At 39.5% G+C, this 21,135-nt stretch overlaps 1 protein-coding gene across 3 annotated transcripts in view; it reads right to left on the bottom strand.

Annotated features, from left to right (window-relative positions):
- Positions 1–21,135, bottom strand: part of MAP4K5 (mitogen-activated protein kinase kinase kinase kinase 5) — a 73,561-nt gene that overhangs the window by 22,818 nt on the left and 29,608 nt on the right. For all 3 annotated transcript variants that reach the window (XM_052783666.1, XM_052783668.1, XM_052783667.1), the window contains 13 exons: positions 13,840–13,930; positions 12,598–12,662; positions 11,333–11,388; positions 10,047–10,094; positions 9,909–9,951; positions 8,085–8,157; positions 7,016–7,147; positions 6,400–6,462; positions 4,977–5,058; positions 4,251–4,367; positions 3,807–3,885; positions 1,798–1,856; positions 693–757 (listed from right to left, as the gene is read on the bottom strand). In XM_052783666.1, coding sequence (XP_052639626.1) covers positions 693–757; positions 1,798–1,856; positions 3,807–3,885; positions 4,251–4,367; positions 4,977–5,058; positions 6,400–6,462; positions 7,016–7,147; positions 8,085–8,157; positions 9,909–9,951; positions 10,047–10,094; positions 11,333–11,388; positions 12,598–12,662; positions 13,840–13,930 — 973 coding nt within the window. The remainder of the gene's footprint in view (positions 1–692; positions 758–1,797; positions 1,857–3,806; positions 3,886–4,250; positions 4,368–4,976; positions 5,059–6,399; positions 6,463–7,015; positions 7,148–8,084; positions 8,158–9,908; positions 9,952–10,046; positions 10,095–11,332; positions 11,389–12,597; positions 12,663–13,839; positions 13,931–21,135) is intronic.

Here is a 21,135-nt window from a genome sequence, read left to right as displayed (position 1 = left end):
GTACCTAATAAATTCAGTCCTAACTTGGACAGAGTTGTGCTCCCTTACTTCAGGCATGCTTTATCCCAGTAGAAATCAGTTATAGCATATCTTTACCTAAAACATTTCACCCCAGAACACTACATGACTGTATTACAAATTACACTGATCAGACACCCACAGCAGAAGCAGTCGTGCCGTCGTACTGAACTCGGTAAAACTCAATCTTCAGAATTGGTTTCTCCTTCTCTTTCTCGCAAGGACCCGACTTCAGGGCTGCAAACATGCTTTGCCACAGGATGTCACAACCACAGCCGTGGCTCACAAAAGAAGTGCAAGGCCAGCGCAGGATCCTTAACTCAGCCCTTGCAAGGTTACCAGCTTTGCTTCAGAAAATTGACTTTGGCTGTGTTATTTCAGTCTGCTGACCATACATTTACACTTCACTTTCCCATCTACAACTAGGGAGTTACAACAAATTTAAAACAAACTACTCTTCGTGGTTCAAAGAGATTAAAACCCATTCCCCAAGAGAATGCCCAACCAACTGCAGGAGGAGGACTGCATACTGGGTAAAATCTCCTTTAACTTTACAATTACTAAAGTGGATTAGGACTTATGGTTTTATTTTCCACCATAGCTCAATTTTTCTTTCAGAGTGTATTTTCATATGAGGCACAGAAATAAAAGATGTTTTTAAACTCTGTACTTACTTGCTGCTTCCACCATCAACAAAAGGATTCCAATGCGAAGCAAAGTCACTTCCAGCTGCCACAACCTGAAGACGCAGAAATTTTCATTTTTTCCCCTGCTGTCAAACTGAAGTACCTTATCCACAGCATACGAAGAGGCCTGGGAGATCCCCAGGCCCTGCAGAATGACCCATAAGCAGTAAAATAAAATTCCAAAGTGAAATAATATTTTACAACCTAATTATAAAGCAACTGTTGAAAAGCTATCTTCCTCCTCATAGACTCAGACTTAAAAGCAGCACCTGGAAACGGTATAACGCCAGTATCAAGTGGCAATAAGTGACATGAAAGCAAAAATTTATGGCGAAAACTCAGTAAAGATTTTCTACTCGGGGCACTTCCAAGACACTCTTCCAGCAAGAGAACATACTGCAGCCACCTCCAAACCCGTATGAGATGCCATCAGCAGAGGCTGGGAGCATTCCCATCACTAGACATGGCACTGAGGGGACCCCACCGGTAACAACATGTACAGATCTAATCAGTCACATTCAAAAAAAAGATGAACTTGTACCTACCTGGTGAACTGGAATACAGCTGTAAAAAACAGGAATGGGATTTTTCTGGAGTGCTGAGCACTAATGTCTCCAAATCCAAATTATCGGCAGCTGTTGCTATTCACAACACTTATTAAAAAATGGAGCCCTTGTGTACACAGGCACATACTAAGCCCAAAGAACATTAATTAGCTGATCTGCAGTAAACTGCTGAGGGCTGGAACAAACAGCAGCAGCTCACAGGGGGGCAAAACTGGCTGCATGCGAGCTGGCGGCCTTCCAAGAAACAAGCAGCAAATAAACCCTGATGATGGGAAGATCAGGGACTCAAATGCAGAATGGCCTCTTCACATTATCAAATTGGCAGATGTCGTTTTCATCTGAGCATGACTCTCTGCACAAAGCATGGAGGGCAATTCATTTTCTTAAAAATGTGGCAATTGTCTGGGGACCAAGAGTGGTCTTCTCATGACTTTATACTTCAGAGACATATTACTTAGAGTTGAACCACAAAACAATGAAGGCACTATGATTTTAATAAATGAAGGAAAAAACAAACTTGTCCTTACCATTTCATCCCGAGCTTCTGTTTCTTTCCGTAGAGGGGGCTCAAACTGCAGCTTATCAACTACAAAACATTACATTTTCAAATTTAATACAGACAACATTATACTAGTGCCCTTTCAATGCTTACTACAGTGAAACACATGTTGTAACAGACCTAAATATTATGTACACAACACTTAATTTGCCTATAAAATATGACCATGACTTTAATATCAGCACTATTGTCTAAATGCTTAAATTTGCAAATATGAAACCCACAAGAAAGAAACAGACCAAAAGTAAATACCAAGTCATTATATGAAAGTACACTAAAACATAACTATGTAACCACGTGTCACTTTTAATGCATGTGAAAGAGAAGAAAGAGGCTTTTTAACAGCAACCTCCCTAAAAGCGTGATGTACGTGATGCAGAGGAGTGGATAGCATTTACACTACAAAAGATGTTTGTCCAAACCTGGAGAAAGATAATTTCTACCCTCAAAATTTCAACTTAGATCCAACTAAGTAGTGTATTAATATGGAGAAAAAAAGAAAAAAAGAAAAAAAGAAAAAAAGAAAAAAAGAAAAAAAGAAAAAAAGAAAAAAAGAAAAAAGAAGAAAGAAAAAAAGAAGAAAGAAAAAAGAAGAAAGAAAAAAGAAGAAAGAAAAAAGAAGAAAGAAAAAAGAAGAAAGAAAAAAGAAGAAAGAAAAAAGAAGAAAGAAAAAAGAAGAAAGAAAAAAGAAGAAAGAAAAAAGAAGAAAGAAAAAAGAAGAAAGAAAAAAGAAGAAAGAAAAAAGAAGAAAGAAAAAAGAAGAAAGAAAAAAGAAGAAAGAAAAAAGAAGAAAGAAAAAAGAAGAAAGAAAAAAGAAGAAAGAAAAAAGAAGAAAGAAAAAAGAAGAAAGAAAAAAGAAGAAAGAAAAAAGAAGAAAGAAAAAAGAAGAAAGAAAAAAGAAGAAAGAAAAAAGAAGAAAGAAAAAAGAAGAAAGAAAAAAGAAGAAAGAAAAAAGAAGAAAGAAAAAAGAAGAAAGAAAAAAGAAGAAAGAAAAAAGAAGAAAGAAAAAAGAAGAAAGAAAAAAGAAGAAAGAAAAAAGAAGAAAGAAAAAAGAAGAAAGAAAAAAGAAGAAAGAAAAAAGAAGAAAGAAAAAAGAAGAAAGAAAAAAGAAGAAAGAAAAAAGAAGAAAGAAAAAAGAAGAAAGAAAAAAGAAGAAAGAAAAAAGAAGAAAGAAAAAAGAAGAAAGAAAAAAGAAGAAAGAAAAAAGAAGAAAGAAAAAAGAAGAAAGAAAAAAGAAGAAAGAAAAAAGAAGAAAGAAAAAAGAAGAAAGAAAAAAGAAGAAAGAAAAAAGAAGAAAGAAAAAAGAAGAAAGAAAAAAAGAAGAAAGAAAAAAAGAAGAAAGAAAAAAGAAAAAAGAAGAAAAAAAGAAAGAAGAAAAAAGAAAAAAAGAAAAAAAGATTATATTAAAAGAAAATGCATTATGTTAACACACACCCCGGTCAGGACAGCTATTGCAATCACAAGTGCTCCATCAGGGTCAAGAAAAGGTTTCCCTTATGAATTTGAAACAATGTGCAGACAAAACACAAAATGCTACATTTTTTCTGTATTTTCTCATCACACCATGACACCCAATGTACTCATGTGAAAAGATGCCCTCCTAATTATCAATTCACTCTCCTTTTTTAATGTTTGCATGTTATTAGTGTTTTTGCTGTTTTAAGTAAGGCTGCATGGTCTGACAGAAATCACAGAGCTGAAAGGCTATGCTGGTCATGCAAGGTTTCCACATAAACATTACAATGCAGCGACGAGATGGAACGAAACAGCGGAAAAATATGCAAGTTTTAATTTTGGTTTTGGAAAAATATTATTGAAGATTCATGTATACGTGCTGTTTCTTCTGGTTTTGTTTCTCAAACATGCCAACAGTGGAAGAGACTTTCCACAGTACCCAACAAAAGAATGACACCGACATCCTCCATCGGTAGAAGCAAACCAACACCACAAAACAGGCAAAGCACTTCAGGCACTTACAGTTTATCTCTGATGCTGTTCTTTCTGCCCTAATGTTCCTGTTCGTAGAACGAATTGTATGGCGGATAACGGAGTGAGGCTGCAAGGGTTATAAATGGAAAAAGCTAAGAAAAGTTGCGTGGCTTTCTGTTGGATCTCAATCCACAAGCAAACCAACAAGGAGGAAGAATAGCTGTTGCAGTCACACACTGTAACACGCACTGCCTTCGTCCTAGCCTCGCACAGGCTATGCACAGGATCCTTCCATGCACCCACAGCGTAAGCGTGACAAGTGTCACGCTGTGGCACTATTTCCTGGCTTCTCCTGCACGGTAACTCTAAAAACGGAGCTCTAAAAATGCTGGGGCAGAGTCCCTGTCAAGCTGCCATCTTACATTCCCAAAGCAAAGCAGGGTATTTAAACCGTAGTTTGACCTAAAGACAGAAAATAAAAGATGTTCTCACCTCAAAATCATCATCATCAACTTCACTGTAGTGTGTATGGTTGTCAGGATTATTAACTTTATCCAACAGCTCAACTGCTAAAGATCTTGACAGACCAGGCTGCCCTACAAAGCTATGCTAGAACCACAGAAAAGAACAAGTTATAATATGCAACTTTCATTAATAAACATCCAATATAGAATGTTACTGAATTTTGCCTTCTTTCTGGGGGCCTGAGTATTTCTTTAATGACTCCTTAATGGCTAGACTTTCTAACCCCTCCATAAGCATGGAAACACCATGCTTCTGGCCACTTGTAAATTGGAAATTAAACAGAGTCAAACAACCAATTACACCTTAATTTTTTACAACTTCAGTCAAGTTTAGGAAGGCAGAAGTAGATACACAAACAACTGCTAAATACATCCATTTTCTATTTGGGTGACAGGAAAGGTCAACATCTACACAGCTATATTTAAGAGGCTGACACACCCACTTGCAGAAAGGACAAGGCTGAAGACAGAATATGAAGCAAATTTCTGTAATTGTTCCTACCAAAAATCTTGATACTGAACAAAATCTTGCTACTTCCTACAGTTGACCAATGTCTCTCTCCTTCAGATTTCACCACCCATGTTGTAAGATCAGAGGAAGAAAATTGTTCCAGCTTGGTTTCCTATTGATCTATTGCTCACTTTGAAGCAAGAGATCTTTTACTGATGTCACCAAATGTTCCAAGTCACTTACAGAAAGGAGTCTGTCTGCTGTCGGTCTCTTCTTTGGATTTTTTGTAAGTGCTATTTTGACAAAATTATGGAATGTTGATGACCTTAAAGAAAAGTGAGGTTTTATGTTTAATTTTTCAAGAAGATATTTTTTATTTTAACACAGTTACTAAACACATTACAAACTGGTGTGCTAAATTAGAATGTTGTCCAGGTACCTCACCTCAGGTTTCAATAATTATATTTCCAAGTTAACAAAATAGCAAAAAACCCCCCATTTGAGTCATGGAACTTGCATAGAAAACATTTTGGCACAGAAAATAAACCAAACACTATTTCAACTTTTCCCAGTTTCCATTGTTATGGAATTAGGTATCAGAAATAAAATAAAATAAAAATTGTGAATTACGTACCCAGCAAACCCTCAAAATCTAGGCAAACCTACCAATTTCACTGTTCTTGGCTACAGGTGGGAAAATAAAATACAAAGTTCTAGACAGAGACTCAACTTACTCTTCAAAATGCTTTGTTGCTATTTTCAGAACAACTTAGGTGACTGTGTCATATCACCTCTTTTTAGATCTGAATTATGACTTGATGTTATGACCGGACCTACAATTTTTCAAGCATTTTTCTTGCAATTGCATTTGTGTTAGTATGCCTCTCTGGGGACAATATTAGCTCAAGTCTGCTTGCTTTCCAATCACATTACAAAACACATTTCCTCTTCTAGTCACAGCATCTGAGAAGGCGGCACTGGAGAAGTAAAGTGCATTGGCTAGGGTTACACTGAGCAGTTTCAATACAGGAAACATGCACTTAGAAGTATTTTCTCCCTTCCTCTAGCACACATCTGCCCACCCAAACACCTCAAGGTAAAAACATTGTACAGCAGCATCATGAGCAAAAAATCCTGCATACCAGAATTGTTTTGAGTTTCATAAATAAGATGTTAGTAAGTGCGGTACAAAATCCTGCAGGTGCTAGGAAGGTATCACAGGTTAAAGACATCATGAAAGGATTAAAAGATTACCTGTCCCATTGACAGTGGCAAATGCCCTACAGTAGGAATTAAGGGGAAGGATAAAAATAATTTTTCTTCCTAGAACATACAAAGAGGACTGGAGAAGGGAGATTTCATTTCCCTCTGATCACTGGCAGGGATCAATTTACATAGGTAGGGCTGTCCTGTCCCATACTGATGGTCTTCCGTGATGTCAGAAAATGTCTGCTGCTGGACTTCAACCCTCCCATTTGCTTTCAGACACCTATAAAAACCAACTAGTTGTTTCTCAGTGAAAATTCCTGCAAGTGAAATCACCTCTCAGGTTCCTGAGTTTAAATCTAGCACACACTATTTTTCACTGCCTCCCTTCTTCAGTAATGACAAATAGTTTTTTCACATTATCTACAAAATACTGAACAAAGGAAAGAGTTTAACCTACCATTTTGCTTTTTCCTTTAGCTTTGGCGGTTGAAAATTACTTTTTGACATTAAAAACAAAGCCCTAAAGGTAAAGGAAAAATAATGTTATTACATGGTAAAAAAATAATTAATTTCATTCCAATATCGAAACACTTTAATACTTTACAGTAACAATCACATTGGTGAAACTGGATTATAGTCTATACTGTGTTAGAGGACAGACACAGTAAAGCTGTTCATTTTCTTATCTTTAAATAAAATCTTTTTGTCACTATGTATAATCCTGTTAAACATAAGGCTACAGCTTCTCTAGCCATTTACTATCACTGGATAGTAAATCTGCACCTGTTCTTAATCAGATTGTTGATGACACTACAAAGTTGTTGGTGGTTGTAGTTGTTTTTTTTTTTTAATTTAAGAATTTTGGTTATTATTTCAATTCTAAATTTAAGTCTGTAGTTTCAGACTGATGCCTTAAAAACACACACAGCTCACGCAGAAAGCAGATGTTTGATGAAGGAATCCTAGCATGAGTTTCTAGGTCTGAGCTACAAAGAAGGTTAAACTATATCATAACAGTCCCTGCTGGGACTGAAGAGGGTCTTGGAGATAAGCAAGCTCCCCAGACAGCAGACCTCATCGGGTGAAGATCAAACATGGGTGGCTGAAGCTCTGCAAGTTCAATCGCTGTTATGCCAACCGCCCAGATATCGCAGAGCTGGTTATATCCACCGTTCTTTTCCACCGCTGCAACTTCTGGAGCCATCCTTTAAAAGCAAAGGCATTGTTCAATGAAAGCACCAGCAGCTTCTGAATCAGTGCCCGCACATGGGAGGCACAAAGCTCTTCACGTAACCCTAGAGCAGAAACCTCCCCAGAGAGCGTAACTCAAGGAAAAGCCCGATGTCCCCCTCCCCTCACCCAGCATTAGGGGAGTGGAGAAGCACACAGAGGTGACGTGTTTTGCCTGAGGTCATGGGCTGGACAGCAGCACTAGGAATAGAACCAGTCTCATGATTCGTGGTGAAATGCTTTAATGACCAGATAATCTTCCTGCCCTCAGTCCTCCTTCTCCAACAGGATAAAGAGGGCAGTGAACAATTAAAATCATTGTCTGGATTAAGCTGTACATATGTGTTCAGTCTATACCAAGAATACCACCCTAGGCATCTCAACTGCATCACAGTAATCCCAGAAACCAACAGCAGTTAAATTTGCATATATAATCCAGCTCAAGATTTACAATGATATATTTGCATATTAAATATTGTCTTGTACAGACATTAATCAGTAAAGATGATTTAAAGATAGTTTAAAATCTGTTTTTCTTCACAATTCTTTCTGGCAGAAATGGAAAAGGCATTGTTAAGTTCATTCACTAAAAGTGTAAGAAGTTACTGAGAAACTAAATGACCATTAGGTATCCAGAAAAAGGGGAGAATGTTCTGCATTAATAAACTTGTGAGAAACAGCAATCTTGCCTCAAATATCAGGTAGCTTGTGTTACAGCAACAGATCAGCTACAATCAGTGCTTCCCAGACTTTTACCCTTCAGGCATTTTACTTGGAAGAAAGTGAATTTATCCAATTGCTATATATATTTAAAAGTATGTGTGTATACTTCAGTGTGTGTATTTTAGAATTCTTGGCATAAATACAGACTTAGCTTTGCGTACAATCATAGCAATCAAAGTAGTTTATTACCAGTAAGGGGTACCGATAAATGATTTCCTCTTCGCAATGGTGGCTGTTATTTTTGCTGCTACACCGAAGTCAGCTGGAAAATAAAATTATCATAGACTTAGAAATCTCATTTTAAGACCCCAATTCTACTCTAGGAAATATCATTTTATGAAAGAACAGTCACGTTTCTCATCCAAATTAAAAATTCATTAAGCTTCAACAGTTAAAGATTAATGATAAGATCAGCTAATGCCTTCACTGACATGACTTCAAATCGAAAAGTTTAGTTTCTACATACAGCTCACTCATGATCCTGTTCCTCCCCTAGCTATTTTTCCATCTCACAATACAGCAACCAAGCAACCTCACAAAATTTAGTGGATATTCAATTTAATATTCAAGAGGAAAAACAGCATCATGCTTTGGAAACGGTACTATTTCTGTGTTACTTATGGAGGAACTGCGGGGGGCCATCTGTTCTCATTTCTGGAGACTCTGTCTAGGGGACAATAATCCCTTGCTATGAGCTGCATATAATCAGGTGGTCTCGCAGAGCCAAAAATCATTGAAGTCCTTTTTATTTTTATTGCATTTGTAGTACAATAGCTGGAGGATAATTGTGGGCAAATCCAACTAGCTTAGCAGGCAAAAGGAAGGTATCAGTGGATGACCCAAGTTTAATGCAGTTAGTGGAATCTCCTATCAGTTTCGAGGTTTTACTCTTCCCCCCCCCCCCCTCCTCCTTCTTTAAAAAGCCATACTTTCCTAGCACACCACTCCTGGTTCACTGCAGGGTAGTAAATTTGTTGAACCACACAGCTTTTCTGAAGAGCAGCAATGCAGCTGATGCACAACCACCCGAATTCCAACACTGAACACAGTAAGATGATGAGCATCCCATTCCTTCTCCCATGATGTCTGCTCCCTACTACCTGTAGAGCCCTAACTACACGCAGACTACTGTGAAGTGAGGCATCAGACAAGCAGATAGGGGTTTTGAAGGCAGCGCACTCAGATAACAAGAGATTGAGTGTGTTTGTGCTGTGCTAGATGGAAAGCATCACTGGAGGAAGCCAGTAATACAGATCTCTTCTGAGTTTTCATCTGTAGACCTCAGAGGGCTTGCAAAGGAGGAGAGTTTCCTCTTCTCCACCTGCGTGGAAATGCTCAACATCATACACTGGGCTAGAGGCACAGCCAGGATCAGACCCCACTTTTCCACAGGCTGCCAGGCTCAGGAGATGCTGTCTCACACAGCAGATCCTTGGAAGCTCTGAGGAAGAAATGCCATTCTGGCTAGGAACAAACACGTTGATATCCAGGTAAACCCAACCTGGCAAATTCCAGGGAAACCTGGGAGGCTTCAAGGCTTGGTGGTTGAAAAAAGAAATTATCTGTAACTTCTTGACAGAATGCAAAACTTCTCATCTCATACATACACAAGCCCATGGATACACACTTTCTGTCATCAACTATTACCCCAAATAAAAATAAGAACATCCTACAGTGCAACACCAAAAGGTTCATGCCACTGAGAACATTATCTAATAAAATTGACCGCAACAATACAGGAGATCTGCTGTATTATGCTTTATCATTTGTAGCAAGCTCAATCTTTGCTCTGGATGTGCTGTTCAACACAAACCAAAGCCTTACAAAAGCTGAATATTCTTCTTGGGAGGCATGGTCTCTACATTCTGGTTATTTTTTTGTCTTAATGGAATGATAAAAGTAAAAGGCAACTTGCTAAATCGAAGTATCCCAGCTGGTACTGTAGCTTTTGATTGATCAAATTAAAACATTCCCATTTGCTTTCTGTCTTATTATTAAATTCAGGCAACTTACCTAATTTGACATCTCCGTGGTCTGTTAGTAGAATATTTGCACCCTAAAACATAATAAATAGAAAGTTAAAAATCTTTTAACAGGAACATTTTTCTGCACGAGAAAGTTTAAGATAAGCTTCTCAAAGTTCCAAGTTACCTTTATATCTCTATGCATTTTGCCCTTCATATGCAAATAAGCAAGACCCTGGAAATGAGAGAGATACAACACATCATTTTGCCATTTGTTAACATACTACAAAGCCAGTCCCATTTAATAAATGTAAATTACTCAATGTATTTTATTTCAAAGTGGAGAAATTTGAGATTTGCAGATAAGAGGTATGCTGCATTCTGTTCCTCATCTCTCCCAGCTCCAGCCATACATGTGAAGACACGTTTAAACCAGTCATGGTGTAACATTTTACATAGATACATGTGTATTTTCAAAACAAACCTCAAGATACATCACCTTTTCCCTTTACTAAAATTAACTATATTTCCAAAATCTTGAAGGTTTCAACAAGCAGGTGTTTAGCCTTTAAGCTGCCCTTCCAGCAATACAAGTTCCTGCAGTAAGAAGAGATCAGGAACAGAACTGCCAAGCAGATGAGTTCACGGGTCTACACCCCTGCCTCTGGCAGCGACCAGTTCAGCCACTGCTTCAGGGAAAGGCGTGCATCCGCATGATTCTCTCACATAATTATTTATGGATGCCCAGAATGGGGAAAGAAAAGCTCCTTTAAGAAACAAGCTGCCTGCATCATCTTACCTTGCATTTCTAAACTTATTAGCAATCACAAAATGAAACAGAATTTTAGTCATCTGGTTGCAGTATTTTTCCTCTACAAATTATCAGAATTTACTGCCACGATTAAGCTGGCAGTTTAAAGTTTAAAATGTGCCCTTTTTTTTCATTACTAAGCTACCTACTCTCACTAGCTATTAGCTGTTTTCTGCAACAAGATTCAAAAATTTCTCCTAAACAACTGCTGCACTGAATCACTGTGTTAGAACAATGGATGAAAATAGCCCAGACATCATTGTGGTCACAGCCTGCGAAGACCTGTCCTCCACTGTTTCCCTGAAACCAACAGCATCACCAAAGAAACAGGAGCAGGACCGAGTTTCAGTATTTTGGTCCTGTAGAGAGATCCACAGAGACAGCTGCTCTTGTGTAAACTCCTTTGCAAATTACAGCACAGAAGCAGCACTGCTCTGACAATGATTTTAAGCAAGTATTTGCACTCCATTACTGGAGTTTCTTGCTAATTTTTATTTACAATATGGAAACTAATAGATTAACCCTGGTTAATTGGTTTCAGCTGGCTTCCCAATGCTTGAAAATGTAAGTGATGGTACTACAGTGCTTTCTGAAATCATCTTCTGTATCTACTTTCTGTACATGGAACAAACACTTATTGTATACCTGCAGAAGTACAGTACCTGTAAAGTTTCTCTGCATACATATGCAATTTGTAACTCTGACAGAGGTCCTGTTACTGAAAACAAAGATTAAAAGGTGTGTAAATCTACAATACACAACACATGAATAACATTGTGAAGCAACCAAAAAGTGGTATCTCCATGCAAAAGTTAAAGACTGATTTTACATGAACTGTATTTCACATTGAGCTGAAAAGAGGGTTTTATTTGGTTGTTTTACAGAAAGGCTTTCTGTAAAAAAAAAAAAAAAAAACAATCCACCAAAACACACCACCACCACAATAACAGAAGACAATACCCACAGTGAGAAGAAAACTTGTTTTCACAGAAATCTAATTATCATTTTAGAAGTGATTTCATAGTAATGTAATATCCTGTATTCCGAGGAAGGTAAAAAACAATAAAAGTGACTGCTGCTAATTTTTTAATATTAGAAATAACAATGTTCTATACTAGGGGCCCACGGGACTTAGAATTGTTTTAAAGCTATTTGTACTAACTGGCTGAAAAATAAAGCAGAAAAAGTTCTGGTATTCAAAAACTCCATGTCACCATTTAAAGGCAGAAAAAGTCCCCAGACTGCTTTTCCAGCAACTCCAATAAATTCTTCTACAGAATCAACAACTCTAGATGAAACCTCAGAGAGGAAACTAATAATAAAAGAGCAGTACAGTATTGCACAGGAACGGGAATAAGAGTAATTTTTACCCTTTAAAGATCAAATTTTGAGATTTCCCAGTAAAAACTGCTTCCTTACACCATGCACAGTCTCCGTATCCAATTAGTGGGACTTCTGGTTGCAAACTTTTTGAGAGGTCTTTTTTCCACCCCTTCAGAAAGCAGATAACCTGCTTCTGCATATGGCTTTCAGAGACAGGGGCTGAGAGAAGCCAAGATGCAGGCGAGCTCCCAGTGTACAGCAACTGCAGCTACTGAAGAGCTCTCCACTGGAATAATTCAAAAGCTCTTTGGGTCAGTCCCCTAAGCATTGTGGAGAAAAATAAACAGCATGATGATTAAAAAATAAAGCATGTTCTGCCCTAGAATGACAGCGTATTAGCCCAAAATGATAATCACAATATTTGAAAAGTGCTCTCAACAAAATCTGTTAACTGTAGCTAAAAAACACTGTTCATGCCCTAACAAAAAACACGTGCAGTGCCTGGCCAGTACCAACCATTCCCTGTTAGTTTGCTTATTATTTATTTTTCTTCTTTGCAGAAAGCTTCCAAAAGGTCCAAATGTAAAAATAAGTTTCAAAGTACCATGGTAAATATCTTGGAGGGATCCCCCACCGCAGTATTCCATGCATATCCACAGCTTCTCACGGCTATCAAAAGAAAGTTAAAACACAAGCATCAGAAGCTGATTGATCTGCATACAGAAGAGTTAATAATGATTATTTAAAGTATTTTCTATTGGTCTTGATCACTCTTTGTTAAAAATACACATTCTGATACATGACTACCAGTTACACGTTTTACATGTTAATAATCTCAACACAAATTCTTACCTAACAAAATGAAAATTTTATGCCAAAGTCACTGAGAAGTCATTAAATGTTATCAGACCTAAAAGGTGTTGCTTTAACTCTGACCTCCTAACTGCAATAAAGAACATGCAGAAGAAACACCTGAGGTTAATCTGCTATCAGCAAGATTACACTAGATAAGATTGAAACTGCAAGTTTAGTGTGTTAAATTGAAATTAACGAATTTATATCTAAACAACTCTTCACAACCTCCAGAAAGGGTACTTGGGATTTAGAAATGTAGCTGTTTTGTCCCACTTGAAGTCCATTTGGGTTGTACAGATTACTTAAAAAATGCAGCCCTCCAAGAAATCTAAAGATGAAGCCTCGTAGAAAAAGACCAAACAGGCGAAGTGGTGATATATATTCCCACAGAGCCAATTGATAAATGGCAGAGTTCCACACAAATGGAAAATATTCCCCAGCTTTCTGTATAACATTTAACGTGTGCACTTGAAGATGCAGCCAGCTGGCATCACCTTGTTTCTGCCTCTCAGTACATCGCATCTGTTACACCAGAATTATGAAAAATGTTATTACCAGCAGCTCAGATTTAGTGTTTTGCTCTTACAACTCGCTGGCTATACTTCCACAAGACTACTATTAAATAAAATATCTAAAAGCAATTCTGCTCTAGATAAATAATCAGCTTGTTTTATATTAGAAGTGATAAACGTTTAAAATCTGCCCTGCAAGTGAGTAGGATTGGATATGTTGCAAGTCTCTCTAGGGGAAAAGTTTCTTTCTGTTCCTAGTGATAAAAATATTCCAGCCTTTTGGCCAGCAGAGAAAACAAAGTATTAGTCACTTTTTTTTTTTTTTTTTTTTTTTCCTTAAAACCAGCTGGGAACCAAAGGGAATTCAGCCTAGAGAAGAACACTGAGAGAGGATGTAAGTACTAAACCCTAAACCAGACTGAGCGTTGTCTTAGGAAAGAACCAGCAGAAGAAATGCAGGTATAAAAAGTGCGGTTTACCTGAGATAGCTCCCAAAATAGGCGACTATGTTGCAGTGTTTGCATTCTTTAACCATATATATTTCTTGCTGTATCAATGAAAAGTCATCTCCTGAAAAACAGGAAGCAGCCACAGTTATATCACACTAAACTGAACATTCAAAGAGATCTGAAAGTGTGCACATAACTCATAAAAACAAGCCACGGGCCTGGATAATTGCTAATCCCTTCACAAGGGTTTTCTAGCATGCCAGCCTGTTCAGCAATGATTATCTACATACATCATCCTTTCAGTTTGCATTCTTTATTACATCCTTTGCACAAGGCACAAATATTTCTTGAAGACCAACTGAGAAGGGCTGGCCTGGTGGCCTGAACATGATCCATCAGTTAAGACAGTTCAGCATGCACCAAATGTGCTTTGAAAAGGAAGCAAAGGGATCCCACAGAGGGACGGGAGCACATGAGAAAACTCTGGAGCAGCCCCTCTATAGCTATCAGATAGCCCCAGCTGGAGCTGATTTGGCTTTACAGGGACATGGTGCTCACAGTACAAGGGTCCCAACAACGGAAAGAAAAATCACTGCAAACTAATTCCAGAGTCCTCTGCCTGAAACCAGAAGAGATCACATACCATAGGCTCTTTATTAAAAGTATTTCATTTCAAAATGACTCTGATAGAGCATATGGCCTGCACACCCACTCAGCCACGGCTGACTCAGAAGAGAAGCGCAAAGTCCTCTCAACACGGACTGCCTTGCCATGAGTGCATTTTTGGATGAGGACAGCTACATAAGCACATTTGCACATCTTAAATATCCTTTGGAAAAAAAAAAAAATTCTACTGAAAAATATATTACGACCAGAGCAATAGCCTGGCAGGTTTCTGCCATTTTAATTTAAAAGGGTAAAAGCTGTCATAAATTAAAAATAGTAGTAATATTATAGATGTAATGAAGCAAACTAAAATATTTGAGAGCTAGGAAAAACACTGGTATATTTTTATTAAATCCCATTGAGAGAATTTCCAGACAGAGGATGTTCTCCCCAGAACCTAGAGCTCAAACACCACAGCTCTGCCTCCCTGAAGCTCAGGGCAGGCTTACACCCAGCCCAGGGCTGGGACTCCTATGGAGACACAGATCAGCTGGCATCGCAGGATCAGCCGGCTTCGGAGAATCAGCCTGAACAGCAGTGATGTATCAAATAACATCAGCACAGCCTGACAGCCTCCCTCTGAAGAGCAACATAGCAAAAATCAGCCTATTAAGCCATCCTAGACGCATGCCTGCTTTGTGATCACAGATATATGTATATATATATATACACACACACTTTATGTTACTACCTTCATTCTTCCTTTGGCATGAACAGAACTTCCGTAACAGCTTGCAAGACATGAAAGAGTAGAATTTAGATCAAGGTTTTAGATAAAATGCTGCTCCAGACAATGTGGTAGCTACCATGTTCTCTCAAGGAAAAAATTGCTTTGTATGTTTACTTTTGTTTAAAGTTATCTCCTACTATCAGTGTCATGGATGTGCAATCCAGAAAACATGCACTGCTTTGTACTGCTCCCCTTAATTTATATGATTTTGACAAGTCCAAGAGGTGTCAAGCACTGCTGTAAATTCTCTTTGGATTCTTCATGTGTTTATTTAACAAGTAACAGTGTAGCTAATATTTTTAATAACCTCTTTAAAAGTAGATGGTTTTATTTGCTGTGCTTTGAAGCAACTTTCCTGAGCAACAGTGTCACTGGCACCCACAGGACCCACAGCAGCCAGTACTGATGTACAGCCCCATGGCATTTACGATCCCTTTGGAAACCCTGGCTGTCCATACATACACCAGTACGTAGTGGATGTTTACAGATATAGCGAAAGGAGTGCCAATTTGGTATAACAATTTCCAAATGATCACAACCTTTATGTCTCAATGATTACCAGACTTTTACTTAAGTAAGTAACTATGAAATACAAAGGTAGAAGGGAACACGCTTGTATGAATACATCCCTGACTGATTTCAGTAAATCCTCAAGGGCTTCTTGAAGTTGAACCGTACGGAGAAACACTTCACCGGGGCAGGAAAACATTAGCAGAAGAGTTTCAAATGTCAAGAGTCTTTTTTTAAACATAAGTGGTATTTTTTTTAATAATGAAAAAAAGTAAAGGCAACACAATTTCCATAAGTTTAGCACAGATTTCACACTGTGCTTGCTTTATGGGTTATCTTTCAGCTACAACTTTGCTTGAATTCATGCACCCTGCCTATAAATGATTACTATGAACAAAGGATTTTTGAGTTTGAATCAGATGGATTCATTCCTCCCATTTCTCTGACAAACTTCCTAAGGGAAATTGTTGAATGCTTACAGAAAACTAACTGCAGCATTTTAAAACTACAGAAGTTTTTCAAGACAGTCAAATCTAAGCAAGTTTGAAGGCAAAAGCCTCCCACCCCACACCAAAGAAGGTACTGTCTTTCTCTAATGCTACTAGCTGTCCATGAGTTCAGAGTATCAAATGCCAAATATCCATGCCCTTTTCTTAAACTGCTATCTTCAAATCAAAGAATCTTTGATATGTCAGAAGCAGCATTTCAGAACAAGTAGATACTGTCACATGTGAAAATCATGATCAAGAAGCATCCCCACAACAGCAAAAACTTGCAGGCAGCAGCCGGAATTGCCTGTCGATAGCACATTAATTGGGCTGCCTAGCGTGCAGCAACAGCAATGTCAGTTCTAGGAACCGTGACTAATGGGTATAAATTGAAGGAAATACGGTGATTTGGGCTAGAAAAAGACTGTCAGTAGAAAAGATAACAACCTTCATGCACATAAAAGATATCAGGGAAGGGGGGAGAAGGGATAATCCATTCTCCAGTTTTATGATAGGACAATTAGCAATGGGCTTAAATTGCCTTAACCTACATTCCCCGTACAGATGAAAAGCTTTTCCTACCAGAGTAACATCACAGCACTGAACTCGAAGGGATGGGAAGCTGTGAAAATTCCCACCAGTGAAAAAAAAAAAATGAAGAAAACACTGAACAAGTGAGTCACTTAAGCTGATCCTGCCTGTAGTAGAGGAAGACAGAAAAGATGACCTCTTGACTTGCCATTATTAAATGAAGAATCTATGCAAGAAATGGGGTTACCTACAGAAAAAGGAAAAAAAAAGGATTTGGAAGAGGAAAGGGGGGTGCAGGCTGAATACAGACAGGGAGCTGATAGAAAAGTAGCAAACAGACAGAAAGAAGAGAAGAAGTATCCATGAGAAAAGTTTGGCTAAAATACGCAGAAAATTATTCTGAAAGATCAGACACAGAGATAGGAGAGAAGATGTATAGTCGTTCAAAGACGACAAGAATGAATTCAAAACAAAGGAATTCAGAGTTTCCAGGCAGCTGGAGTATTAATCTTGGCAAGAGACACTGGAATAGGGCAAAAATTAAATATCCTTGGATAGCATGAAAAAAAAGAAGACAGTAAGACAAAGAATTTGTAGAAAATACTTCATCAAGAGGGACACAGCAAGATAAAAAGAATTAGATCAAAGGTGACAACATATCCGTACAAAGAGATTTGCATCTGTTTTAGTCATCAGAGATTGCTTGATGCTAAATAACACGGAATTGGAAAAATGTACTTTTTGTCTACTCACATGTTTGCAATTATGGGTTATGTGGCATGCTGAGCAAAAACATCATTTAGGGAGCTGCTGTAAATCACACGAGCAGCGTGGTGAGTCACTGCAGCTTGCTACTATTATGTAATTTTACCTCTGCAGTGAGACACATAGGACACAACAGAGCGTTACAATGGAATATTCTCCTCCGATCACAGCCTGCAGTTGAGGCTGCTCTGCTTGGCACAACCAGCTGCTTGTTCTCCAGCACAGCTGGCAGGGAGGAGACCGCTGGAACTTGCAGCCATATCATCGTGTGATGCGACTGGATCAGATTTCAGAAGCGAAGCTAAGCAAAGTAAGGCCTGGTAAATTCAAAACAAATCCATATTTAAACAGGAGATCACCAAGAAAACCGATGGCCCATTACCACCAGTGAATTATTCTATTTGCAGACACTGCTTCTCACCTATGTGGAACTGGCATGTATCGATGTCCTGCCAAGTTGTCCTAGATGGAGAGCATGTGTATGCTGGATCCACATACCCCACTCTGCAGCATGGGAAGGATCTGATAGCTCTAGTGCCTATCACACAGCGCTATTAGGTCTTCTGAGCATGCCTGACCTTGACGGTTTTTAAGCATGACCTTGATGGTCATATTTTCATGTTCTCCACTGACTGCTTTGAGTGGTCCCATCCTGCAAAAAGATGCAGGGTCACTTCTCACAACTCCTCTTGGGTCAACTGTGAATCCCTTCATTGTCCAGAAGGCTCCTCAGGGAAGAAATTCGTAGTTCCTGTTTTAAATTGGTTTATTCTGCATTACTTCAGTGCTGCATCACAGGGCTGATGCTGTGTGGGAACACAGGGAGGGAGGGACAGGCAGCATCCAGGGCTCGCACGCAACTGGGAGGAGGGAACTGACGGCATTTAGAGACACGCACGGTGTCACCAAAGGGTGGGACAGAAGCACTTATTAAGAGGCCAGATCTTCAAGGTGCTAGCCAGCCCGCCAGCACTCCTGTGCATAGCTAGTGCCCTCAACATGCAGTCCTCACGGGCCCCAGCATGCTAGACAGATACGTCAGGCTGCCTGGCAGGAGGTGTGACGTGCGCTCCAAAGCCTACCCGCCAAGCCTGGCTAGGGAGCTTGACTGTAGATACTTTGCAGACCTGGGATTTTTAACACTATAATTAACATTTGTTATTTGGAAGTGAGATGCCGTTTAGCAAGAGGACCAGGTGGACACTGCTGTACAGGATGCTGAAGGACAAAGAGTAGGGTCACAGCATCGCTGATGAGCCCAAACGCTCTCACTGTATTCGTACAACCAAGAGACGCCCGCCTCCTGAGTTAGCGGAAGCAGCTATTGCCTCTGCTGGAACCATTCTTCAAATGTTTTTTATTTCAACAACCCGAGTTCCCAAACAAGGAGAGGAAGCCCCGTGGGAGCGACAGCTTTGCAGAAACCATTCGCTCCGGTATACAAACTCCACAGCCAAGCAATATCCACAAGTCATCAGCTCCTCTGTGTTGACTTCCAGACATCCACATGCTCCCCAGTTCTCAATCACTCGCTCCAAACCACTTTCCTGAACCTACTGAGGGTTCAGTCTCTGCTGATGAAAGGGATGGCCTTCCCGATATACAGGCTTTTGCTTAGATTGGAGTTTGCTGCCAGTCTTTCCCCTCTACCCTCGTTAAGTTTAACTCCTGAGGTATTTTTGAATCCCCATTTAGATAGCTTGACACACAATATGACTGACAACAGCCCCAAAATATTTTTGGGAGAGTGGAGAGGATGCAAAGCATTACTGTAGCATCCCATCCAGTAGCTCTGACACATAAAAAACTCCTGCTTTCTTTGCCACCTTGCAGACCTGCATTGTTCTTTATCAACCATTTTGAAAACTGAGAACAATCCTTTAAAAGTTTCACATCTTTAAGAAGGAGAGTAATTTAAACTGCATTCAACCATCTGAGCTGTTTTATCCATACCTCTTTTCTTGGGATTCAAGGAAACCTGCAGTCTGACAGAAAGAATTTAAATTCCCTAAACTTGAAGCTCAGAAACTTGATTCCAAGCAGGATACAGCTATTTGGAAACAATGATGTTTCCACCAGCAAATTTTACTGCCAGGCATCTAGCTGCCAACTGCTAACCACTGATGGTACTGATTATCTCTCCACTGATACAAAACATTACTGATGGTGACGTGCCGCCACAGCAGCATGAGCTCTGCAGTAAGTAGCACACAAGTGTGTGGTCTAACATCAGAAAAAATTTCCCTGTGTATGTTCTCTTCAGCCCTGCTTGGATCCTACTTATGAGCAGCCATGTTAACATGTAATCTATATTCCTATTCCTTAACACTTTCATCTCTTTTCCTCTCTCCTTGCCTAATCTACTTACTGTTGTACATCTCAGCCTTTCATGATCCCACCTTTACTCACCTTTCTCACCACTGCCATCTCACTATCGCTATTTTTCTTCATGCATGTGCCAAATGATGTGTCCTCCTAATTCAGCCCTTTGCAACCTGCCTTCACCCCAAGCGTCACACTCTGCATTACCTTCCAACTAAAATGTGTGATCTTTCAGCTTCTTTCCTACTCATAATACCTTCTTCCCCCACCACAACCCCTTCTGCTGGCCTTCTTCACCCAAGAAACTCTGTGTTCTAAGTGAAAGCTTACATTACATGGAAACATGAGCTCACCTGCTCTGGATACAGACATTTCTGAAAGAAGAATAGTAGATTATAAATGTATTTTAAGTATGCAAAGTAAAATTAGACCAGATTTCAAGAAGTTAAATATAATTAAAATGCTGGGCACTCTACATTAGAAGACCACACTGTCTCTGTTTTGCTTTGTGTACGCTCCACAGGCAGGCTGAGCAGCTGTGCGAGTCTGCGGCAGTACCACTCAGGACATGGCACGGCACAAGCAGGCGATGTCCAGGCTTTAACGGCTCCGGCACACTTGGAAACTCATGCGTTCAGCCCTGGGTAATTCCTAGACAGATGCAGCAGCGGTGTAACGAGCTGCACACCCACCTCTCCCAACAAAAAGGTGTTAGTGTCCCCTGGGGTTACGGTGATGCCAGCCTGATGCCACAGGAGGTGGCAGCCAGCACAGGAATCAGAAGTGAGGGCTTCTGCCAGTGCCTGACTAGCCACTGTTCAGTGCATAATGCCTGTGTCTATTTAAACTGTCGTGCACAAAGGACATGATCCCAAGTGTGACCAGGTTATGCACCACAAGGCAGTGAAAGTGTAAGCTGTACCGAGAAGTTATTTTCATATTTCTTCAACCCCAGGTGCTGCCAACAATGGTTCATCCCCTGCAGGCTTAGTTTAAATGAGCCTCAGGCTTGTTCTTCTCCATAGCTCATAGCATCCCTAGGGAATTTATTATACAGATAACAAAACTGCATTGCCAAAATACCCTTCTTCAGTCCCCAAAATGCCTTGGACTGACAGTGCAGCTCCACTGTGCTGCAGCTGTCATCCAGAGGGGACAGACCCCCATCGCAGCCTGACTCAGCCCCACAGCCGTGTTCCTATGTGGAGTATCAACCTCTGCATCTAATCATGAGATACAAAACAAACATAACGAACCAGACCTGGCTTTGAATGTACTGTGCTCAGTACTACACACCTTTGGATGACTATTTTC

This window comes from Harpia harpyja, chromosome 3 (assembly GCF_026419915.1).
Source record: "Harpia harpyja isolate bHarHar1 chromosome 3, bHarHar1 primary haplotype, whole genome shotgun sequence".
NCBI classification, from domain to species: Eukaryota; Metazoa; Chordata; class Aves; order Accipitriformes; family Accipitridae; genus Harpia; species Harpia harpyja.
Note: the sequence above shows the minus strand (reverse complement) of the source record. Positions and strands in the feature narration are given on the sequence as shown.